The 10,679-nt window shown below is 47.2% G+C and overlaps 1 protein-coding gene across 2 annotated transcripts in view; it reads left to right on the forward strand.

Moving 5' to 3' along the window:
• MORC3 (MORC family CW-type zinc finger 3) overlaps positions 1-4,914 on the forward strand; it is a 53,300-nt gene extending 48,386 nt beyond the window's left edge. For both annotated transcript variants that reach the window (XM_044284469.1, XM_044284470.1), the window contains exon 17: positions 1,007-4,914. In XM_044284469.1, coding sequence (XP_044140404.1) covers positions 1,007-1,166 — 160 coding nt within the window. In that variant the 3' untranslated portion in view covers positions 1,167-4,914. The remainder of the gene's footprint in view (positions 1-1,006) is intronic.
• Positions 4,915-10,679: the final 5,765 nt, after the last annotated feature.

A 10,679-nucleotide genomic window follows, 5' to 3' on the forward strand; every position in this document is an offset into this window, starting at 1 on the left:
ACCAGGGATGGCCAACCTGCGGCTCTCCAGCTGCTGTAGAACTACAACTCCCACCATGCCCTGCTGTAGGCATGCTGGGAGTTGTAGTTTTGAAACAGCTGGAGAGCCTCAAGTTGGCCATCCCTGACATAGACAATGGGGCCTTTTGTTAGGTTTCCAGCCTCCAAAACGAATTGCGTTGCAGCGGGTTGTCAATGGGGAAATAGAAGGAGCGTCCTCCCTCTGGTGGAATGCCATTTAAAAACTTGACGCACGGATATGCCATTTTGCGGGAAGGGGATCAAGTGAGAGTGCAGTTAATATAAGGCTACATTTAAAGGGTATGCCTCCTCGGACTACCCGCTTTATTATGTAAGTAGTGTTGTGCGAACTTGTATTTTTAAGTTCGGCATTCAAAGTTCAGGTTGTCGAAGAATCCCGTTATGGATTCCGCTACCACGGACCATAACTGAATTCTATGACTGCATGCACTTTGGCCAGCATACACTTCTACTATGACGGAATGCCTCTTATAGGCTTCCGTGGTGCATGCCGTCATAGAATTCCGTTTGGGTCGTCGAAGAATCCCGTTATGGATTCCGCTACCACGGACCATAACTGAATTCTATGACGGCATGCACTTTGGCCAGCATACACTTCTACTATGACGGAATGCCTCTTATAGGCTTCCGTGGTGCATGCCGTCATAGAATTCCGTTATGGTCCGTGGTAGCGGAATCCATAACGGGATTCTTCGACGACCCAAACTTTGGACGCCGAACTTAAAACACAAGTTCGCTCAACACTACATGAAAGCCATTACGAGTCGGGCCCCTGGCGAGTGGTGGAATTTGACATTTGCTATTTCCTTGTTTGTGGGCACAACAGGGGACTTGTAGGTAGTATAACCGGCAGCCATTCTAGGGACATGAGGCATGGGAGTGATAGTTTTTGAACAGGAACCTTTTTGTTTTTATTTTTTCCTTGCATAAAATCCTTACATGCTTTCACACGTCTCCCCTCACAGGTCTAAGTTACGAACACTGAGGATTCATGTCGCCCAGTTGCTCACCACCTTGATGCCAGAGCTGGACTTGGAGCAGGTGGACTACGACGTGGACGTAATTGATGAGATTCTAGTCCAAGTGCTTGAGCAGGCCGAGAAACAAGCCAATGGCCACGAATAACTAAAACGCGCCTTGGGGGATGTCGGATAATGTTTTTTTTCTAAACTGTGCCAACAAAACTTTTATTTAAGTCTTACGATGGAACAATGGCGCCTGGCTGCTGCCAAGAAGCGGGATCTCGGTGTCCCTGGACTATTGCAGCGGACGACGGACACCACCATTAATAATAATCTGTCTGGTCGATTTTATTTGCAAGGGAAGAATTATTATGCACAAGGCGGATACCTCAGTTTTTTTTATACAAATTTTACTAAATCTATAATGACCTGCTGTATTTTTAATACATGAAACGCCGAACGAAGCAGCCGCGGATGCTCCGATTTTTAGGGAAAGGTCCATACCAGTTCTGTATAATGTTTGGAGACTGTTTTGCCTTTTCCTGTTTTTTTTTTTTTTATTATGATGTGAAGAGGTCGAGTTCAAGTATTGCTCATTTTGCTATTTTCTAAAATATATTGTTTGCAACTACAACTCCCAGCAGAAGCTGCACAAAGAAAGTCCACAGCGCACTCTAAAAGTCCTTACCCCTCAACCCCAATGCAATAAAAAACAAAAAACAGCAGTGTTTCACCCCAGGTGTGGGCCTTCATCGGGATCCGTATTTGCATCAAAACGTTGTTTTATGCTGGAATAATAGTCTTTGAATCGGTTTCCCACCCGTTTGGATGCTGTAGCCTTCTCTACATTGCGTATGTCCGGTGGAAGTGGTCAGGCCATCCTGGCAGTGTGACAGCTGGAAAGCCGCAGACTGTAGTGTGGATCTTTATGTGACCTGTTTAGCATTTATTTATATTACAGCAGTGCCAGTACGACTCCGTTCACATTGCAGCTTACGGTTTCTGTTGGCCATATGTGCAGGGAAATCTCCATAGGCTGCCGGAGGCCGAAAGAGCGGCGGTGTAGTCCCTGCCGGCGTGCACACCTGTGTTAATCAAGGACATTTTACTAACTTTAAAGGGGTTGTTCGGCCTAGGAGCCGGCAACTTCAATGGGTGGATCCTACGGCCAATTTAAAAAAACAAAACAAAAAACACACACCTGTCCACAATCCTGCTGCTCATGCGCTGCTGCTCTGGCCTTCCCCCAACCAGAAGTGGCATAGTGCTATGACTAATTAGTGTTGCAGCATTCTAGTGACCACTGAGGTCAGTAATTGGTCTCAGCGGGCACGGACCAAGCCACTAGTGCAGGGATCAACAACCTCCAGCGCTCCAGCTGTGGTGAAACTACGACTCCCAGCATGCACACTTGCTTGGCTCTTCTCGGAACTCCCATAGAAGTGAATGGAGCATGCTGGGAGTTGTAGTGTCACCACAGCTGGAGTGCCAGAGGTTGCTGACCCCTGCACTAGGGGTACAGAAGCAGGCAGCAGCATGGAACTGCGGAAAGGTCATTTTTAATTTTTTTTTGTCTGCAGGTTCCATCCATTGGGGTCAACTACAAGGACAGACAGCCCCTTTAATGTTACACCCGTTCTAACCTATATCTCCCAGCATTACCCACTAAGAAGGTATCTGTGTTTTTGGGAATAGTTTGGAAGGGATTGGGCATGTTCCATTTGAACAGGCCTGCACCTTTGTTTTCAAGGGCAATAAGCCACCGCCAGAAGAGTCAGCAGCTCGCTCTTCCCTCCCCAGTTAGAACATGTGCACACTTGGCTGATCCGAGCATGGGTGTCGGGGGGAATAGACGTCAGCTGAACGAGGGTTCGACCAACAGCTATCTAATGTGCATGGCCACCTCAACGAGGACCCGTCCCCATGTAATAACATTGATTCTTATGACGCTGTTTTGTGTCACTCCTCTAGGATTCCTGCTAGAAGTTACAGTTGAATTGCTAGCAGTGTGCAATGAAGGTCCATCGGGGGTGTTACCAGTTGAGGGCGTGTGTCCCTGCACAGTCTGACCATGGAAACACTGAATAATGTCAGACTGGTAACACCCTGATGGACCTTCATTGCAAACTGCTAGTAATTCATTCAGAACTTCTAGTTGGAATAATGCTGGAATGGCACAACATGGCATCATGAGATTAGAGGCTTGAGCCTTGTTATTACATGGGGAATGGAAGTAGCTTCTAAACCGGACTTGTCAGAAGAGGGGACAGAACATGGAGCACTGAACGCCGATCCCCACGGCAGCCCACCTCCGCCTGTATGTACACGCCATCACATAGAGGACGTTTAATAAGCGGGGTTCTAACTATAATAATATAATTGTTGCTGTAAATGCATTGGAAGGTATAACTCCTCTCATCCGGCATTCTCAGCAGATCATGGTACAGACTCTCCAGTATAGTAATGTGCACGCACCTACTACCATCATGGGTTTCCTTCTTGCACTCCTCGGCATCTTAACGCTGAGCATGGATAACCTGATGCCTCAGACACTGGACTCCATGCGTCCCCTTCTTCTGGACCCTCTGCATTTTGGGTGCCAATGGCACAGTGGGGGTGACGCATGTGCTATACACGGTACATGTATGTCAGCCAAACACTGATTATGGCCGGACCGGTCAACTCTCCTCTGATGGCAGATGGATTACAACATGTCCGATCACTTTGTTGCTGGCAGGTAAGCTGACCTCAGAGGTGTCTACCGGTGGCTTAAAGGAGTATACTGGTTATGTAAAGTATTATCGGTGGGGGTCCTACCACTGAGACACCTGCCAATCATGAGACCAGGTTCCCCGTACCTGAAGGATTCAAAAAAGCAAAAAGAATGGAGCTGGCGGCCTGGCATGTGCTCTGCCGCTCCATTGATTTCTATGGGAGTGCCAGAGATAGGTGAGCGCTGTACTTGGCTATCTCCAGAAATTAATACAGCAGCCGCGCACATGCTCTGTTGATTTTGGGCGCTCCAAGGTGTATGGGTCCACCATTCTCATCATGTAATGGGGCATAACTTAATATAACCGGAATACCCCTTTAATCCTCTCTATTTAGAACACATGCATGGTCGAGCTGAGTGTGTAAGGAAAGCTAACAAGTGTTCAGCAAACCACTATCTAATATGTATGTATAGCCAAACTAAGTGTTATACCTCCACAGGATTGGGGATAAGCGTCTGACCGATGGGGGGGGCCCCCACCGATCACCCGAACAGGGGCCTGTGTTTGGAGCGGTGGACGAGCATGCACACTGCTACTCTATGGGGCTGCCTGAGATAGGTGAGCGCTTGTACTCCGCTATCGCCAGAATTTCCATAGAGTTGAATGCTCCATGAGTGTATACTGCTTTATTCAAACAGGGATCGTTGGGGGGGGCCCTGCGGTCGGTCCACTGCCATTCAGAACCTTATCTCCTAACTTTTTGGAGACGGGATAAGTTGTTGTAATGGGACAACCCCTTTTAAAGTGTTGTGTGAGATTAGAACTTTGTTTGTCCTGAAACAGCGCCACTCTTATGTATGGCCTTGTCTGGTATTGCAGCTCAGTCCCATACATGTCAATATGGCTTTACTTGCAATATCGGACACAGCCCCGAGAACAAGGGAGGGGAAAATAAGATAAAAGTGGGGTGACCGGGCATTCGCTGTTGTCGCCGATTACAGTTTTAGTCTTGTATATACGTGTAACATTTACTTTTTATATGTGTCCTAAAATCGTGTTTTCTCTGCCGTGGTCTCCTCCGTGGACACGTCTAATGGGTAATACTGTCAGAGTATCGGCTGATTCTCATCTTGCTATTTATAATTGTAAGCTATTAGAAATTTCCAATTTTTATTAAAAATCATTTTGGTTTTATTATTTCTGCTTTCTCCGTTTTTTTTTATTTTTTATTATGAGCCAATATGGGGTTTTTTTCAGCCTGCGCTTGGTGTCTACATCAGGAATAGCGCCCGGTGTATATATACATGAACGGTATCTGTAGGGCCCCATTCACCTGACGGAGACCCATATCTCATACGATATGAAGATGCCAGTGCCAACTAAAAATACCGAAAAATGCAAATAACTTTATTAAATACATAAAAACCGCAAGAATACAAAAACTGCATTAAAAATGATTCTCAAAAGCCAGGATATGGACCCCTCCCCCACAGTAAGGGCTCATGCACACAAACGTATTTTCTTTCCGTGTCCGTTCTTATTTTTTTTTGCGGACCGTATGCGGAACCATTCATTTTAATGGGTCTGGGGGGAAAAAAAACGGGCGCTACTCGGTGTGCATTCCGTTTCCGTATGTCCGTTCCGCAAAAAAAATGAGAACATGTACTTTTATTGTTCACATTACGGAGAAGGAGAGTACTATTCTATTAGGGGCCAGCTGCTCCATTCCGCAAAATACGGAATGCACAAGGATGTCATCCGTGTTTAGTTTTTTTTGGTGTATCCGTGTTTTGCGGACATGGTCGTGTGCATGAGCCCTAAGGCTGAGCTCACACTTCAGTTATTTTGTCAGTTATTTCTATCAGTTAGGGCTCGTTCACACAAACATGTGAAGCCCGTGCTGTGGACCGCAAATTGCGGTCCGCAATGCACGGGCACCTTCCGTGGGGATCGCAGACCTATTCACTTGAATGGGTCTGCGATCCTTCCATTCCGCAAAAAGATAGAGCAAGCTCTAACTTTTTGCGGTGCGGAAGCACGGAACGGAACCCCCAGAAAGCACTCCGTAGTGTTCCCTTCTTCCGTTCCGCATCTCCGGATTTGCGGACCCATTGAAATAAATGGGTCCACATCCGTGATGCGGAATGGCCACGGATCGGTGCCCGTGTATTGCAGATCCGCACATGCGGTCCGCAATACAGCAACGGGCATCACACGTTCGTGTGAACGAGCCCTTATTGTGAGCCAAAACTCCGTGTGCTGACTGTATCCGTTGCTACGTTCCGTGGCCCTGCAAAAATTATGAGTCATGTCCTATTCTTAGCATTTCTATAACGGGCCGTCCGTTCCGCAAATTGCGGAAAGCAAACGGGCAGCATCCGTGTTTTACGGATCCACAATTTCCGGACCGCAAAATACGGCACTGCCCGTTCACGCTGGATTTTGACGCTACCAAAATCCGCCTCGTATCCTGCCTCAGAGACCATTCACCTCAGATGCCATGCACCTATTGAATGGAGGTAAACCGTGAGCAGGCTCCCGCTGCAGCTTTGCGTGTTATCCGTGATAAGAATTGACCTGTACTTATTGTAACAGCGCAGCAAAAACCCTCAACTACGTGAAAACAGTGGGAGGTGGCTTCAGGGCAATTTTCGGCACAGAAGTCGCGATAAAAACCCAACGTGCGAACCTAGCCTAAGGGCTCATTGAGAAGAACATAACGGCTCCATGTCCGTTTTGTGACCTGCAAACGGGGGGGGGGTCCTTAATATACTGGCACCCATTGACTTTATTGGGTCCGTGATCCGCAAAAGAGAGGACATGTACTATCTTTTGTGGAGCGGAGGCACGGATCGGAAGCCCACAGAAACACTACGAAGCGCATTTGTGGGCTTACAGGTCCGTGCCTCCGCTCCACAGAAGATAGGATATGTCCTCTCTTTTGCCGTATTTTGCGTATCGCAGACCCATTCAAGTCAATGGGTCCGCAGACTGGGATTCACACTGCCGGTATCCGTGCATTGCAGACCGCAACACTGGCATGATGACCTTACGGTTGTGTGAATGAGCCCTAAGGCCTGTTTCTCACTGTCAGTATTTGTAAGCCAAAAACAGAAGTGAAACCTGCAGAGAAAAGAATAGAAATATTTGCGCCTCTTCTGTGTTTTGGACCCACTTCTGGTTTTGGCTCACAAATACTGATGCAGAAATACTGACCGTGTGAAAGAGTAACCTTTATTAGTACAAGTTTCTTACAGACGTAGAGGACCTAAGGGCACATGCACATGGGCTTATGAAAACTGTCTTCGTCGCCCGTAGCAACCAATCAGATTCCACCTTTCATCTTCCAAAGTAGCTCTGAAAAATGAAAGGTGAAAGCTGATTGGTTCCTATGGGCAACTAAGCTAGTTGTACTTTACCGTAGTTTTGATAAATCTCCCCCAGAGTTATTACGCACAAACTTTTGTGCAGAGAATCTGCAGTGCAAGGCTACATTCACACGTCAGTGTTCGGTCAGTGATTGTGAGCCAAAACCAGGTGCGGCTCTAAACACAGAACAGGTGCAGATCTTTCCCTTATACCTTATGTCTGTGGGGGCTCCACTCCGGGTTTTGGCTCACAATCACTGATGGAGAAATCACTGACCAAACACTGACGTGTGGAATGACGCACAATACAGCACCAGCTAAGTAGATCCCATCTACACGGAAACTGACCCGTGGGGGGCCGATTTCGAAATCCACTGGCTGTCAATTCTTTGTACGGATTCTCAGTGCAGATATAAGCCTTTGTAATGTGGTGGATCTACAGCAAAATCCACACCTGCCCTACCAGAGGATTCGCCTAATTTATGACGAGGCGCGCATATCTTCATAAATTAGGCGCTCCTCCGGCAGTTCGTACGCCTGGAGTAAAAGCGACACATAGGGCACAACTACACTACACTGCACCATGTGTCGTGCGACATTGATGTCGCACCAATGACGCGCCACTATTTTATAATCATAGTCTATGGTGTCGCACCGCGACGCGACAGTTGCAGAAAAATCCATCTTGGATGGATTTGTTGCTACTGTTGTGTCGCAGTCGCAGCATGTCGCAGTGCAACACCGTAGATTATCGTTATAAAAATTGTCGCGTGACACATGTCGTCGTGTAGCCCTAGCCTTACTACTCTTTGATGCTTGCTTTCAGGCATAAACGTCCTAGGCCCCACCGCTCCCAAGTGGCGATGAAAGCGTTAAACCAGCAGTGCAACAAAATATTTAATATGGTTTTAAAATTTGCAAAAAAAAGGGGCGTAAAAACGGCATAAAAATTTTGTGAATGACCTTCAATAACAGAGGGTCACGTGTAGAGGAAGTTGCTACTTGACCCCCATAGACTTCTTAGTGGGGCACATTTACTAAAACCAGCCTTTTACGGCGGTCTTAGTGCCCCCCCCCCTCTGCGCTGCCGCTGGATGCGTCTGATTTATGACTAGACGTGCGCCTCGTCAGAACTTGGGCGCATCTGTGCGCCTGGAGAAAAAAAGTTTTTAGCTTGCATTAGGCGTAAATGTAAATAGATTTGCCAGGGCTGCACGCCCCCGCCCCACCCCTGCCACGCCCAACTGGCGTACAAGGTGCAGTACCGGCCGAGCACCAAATTGTGTTGCATGGCTGGACAGAAAAGGGGACTGGAAACTTTTTTTTTACGTCTGAAAGTGTCGCAAGTCCATTAGTAAGTGCGCCCCAGAGAATATCAGTGGCCGTAGACAACACGTGCTTGCCTTTCTGCAGTGGTTTTTATTACGCCTTCTGTAAAAATGTAAAAAAAAAAAAACATGCCTCAAAAACCACAGCCAAGAAACGGACAAGAAGAATGAGGCGCTGGGAGGTAAATCTGCAGCTGCAGAGAACCACTTTAAACGAGGGTTCACCTGTGGAGCCTGCAGCAGGAAGCCCAGGCTGGGCCTCCAGTTTCTGCAGCGGGTCTGCATGCTGACTAGCTCCATTCAGTGTGCGACCACCCGCTGCGGTCTCGGTGTAGAAACTGCGGCAAGATCGCGCAGGACCCTCTCTGAATCAAAACAAGCTGGCCTCTGCCTCCCACGGGAAACAATAAGCAGATTTCAGGCATTTTTCCGTTTTCACATTGGAATTGGTGTCAAAAAACTGTGGGGGTCATTTATCAAAGACAGTTTTTTTTATGTCGGTCTTTGATGGGCCCTGCGCGGCAGTGTGCGCCTGGAGTGAAATTCTACTCGACTCCCTGAGAGAAATAGTTTTTCAGCAACTTATACTCCTGGAAATGGCAGAAATGTTGGGAATGTCCCACACTTTTGCACATCTGGGCTGACGTGGTCCTGCTCGTAGTTCCATCTTACAAAGTGAAGGTACAGTTGCAAGAAAAAGTATGTGAACCCTTTGGAATGATATGGATTTCTGCACAAATTGGTCATAAAATGTGATCTGATCTTGATCTAAGTCACAGCAATAGACAATCACAGTCTGCTTAACCTAATAACACACAAAGAGTTAAATGTTACCATGTTTTTATTGAACGCACCATGTAAACATTCACAGTGCAGGTGGAAAAAGTATGTGAACCCCTAGACTAATGACATCTCCAAGAGCTAATTGGAGTGAGGTGTCAGCCAACTGGAGTCCAATCAATGAGATGAGATTGGAGGTGTTGGTTACAGCTGCCCTGCCCTATAAAAAACACACACCAGTTCTGGGTTTGCTTTTCACAAGAAGCATTGCCTGATGTGAATGATGCCTCGCACAAAAGAGCTCTCAGAAGACCTACGATTAAGAATTGTTGACTTGCATAAAGCTGGAAAGGGTTATAAAAGTATCTCCAAAAGCCTTGCTGTTCATCAGTCCACGGTAAGACAAATTGTCTATAAATGGAGAAAGTTCAGCACTGCTGCTACTCTCCCTAGGAGTGGCCGTCCTGTAAAGATGACTGCAAGAGCACAGCGCAGACTGCTCAATGAGGTGAAGAAGAATCCTAGAGTGTCAGCTAAAGACTTACAAAAGTCTCTGGCATATGCTAACATCCCTGTTAGCGAATCTACGATACGTAAAACGCTAAACAAGAATGGATTTCATGGGAGGATACCACAGAGGAAGCCATTGCTGTCCAAAAAAAACATTGCTGCACGTTTACAGTTTGCACAAGAGCACCCGGATGTTCCACAGCAGTACTGGCAAAATATTCTGTAGACAGATGAAACCAAAGTTGAGTTGTTTCGAAGAAACACACAACATTATGTGTGAAGAAAAAGAGGCACAACACACCAACATCAAAACCTCATCCCAACTGTGAAGTATGGTGGTGGGGGCATCATGGTTTGGGGCTGCTTAGCTGGGTCAGGGCCTGGACGGATTGTTTTCATTGAAGGACAAATGCATTCCCAAGTTTATCAAGACATTTTGCAGGAGAACTTAAGGCCAGGGGCGTAGCTATAGGGGGTGCAGAGCGGTAGCAGTTGCTACCGGGCCCAGGGGCCGGAGGGGGCCCAAAGATCCTTGTGCCACATAAGAAGAGACCGGTATTATAGAACATGGATGTCAAACTCATGGCCCTCCAGATGTTGTAAAACTACAACTCCCATCATTCCCTGATAGCTGTAGTATGCCCAGGCATGATGGGAGTTGTAGTTTTGCAACAGCTGGAGGGCCACGAGTTTGACATCCCTGTTATAGAAAGTGCATTCTGGTCAAGTTACACCTCTGGCTGGAGGGAAGGGGTTAGGTCAAGAATTTGGCATGGGGGGTGTCGTTTCAGTTTTTGCCTCAGGGAGCAGAAAGGCAATGTGCTTCTCTGTCCCGTGGGACGGTGGGCCCAAGCTGAACTCTTGCACCAGGCCCCATGAGCCTTTAGCTACACCCCTGCTTAAGGCCATCTGTCCACCAGCTGAAGCTCAACAGAAGATGGGTTTTGCAACAGGACAACGACCCAAAGCATAGAAG

This window comes from Bufo gargarizans, chromosome 3 (genome assembly GCF_014858855.1).
Source record: "Bufo gargarizans isolate SCDJY-AF-19 chromosome 3, ASM1485885v1, whole genome shotgun sequence".
NCBI lineage: Eukaryota > Metazoa > Chordata > Amphibia > Anura > Bufonidae > Bufo > Bufo gargarizans.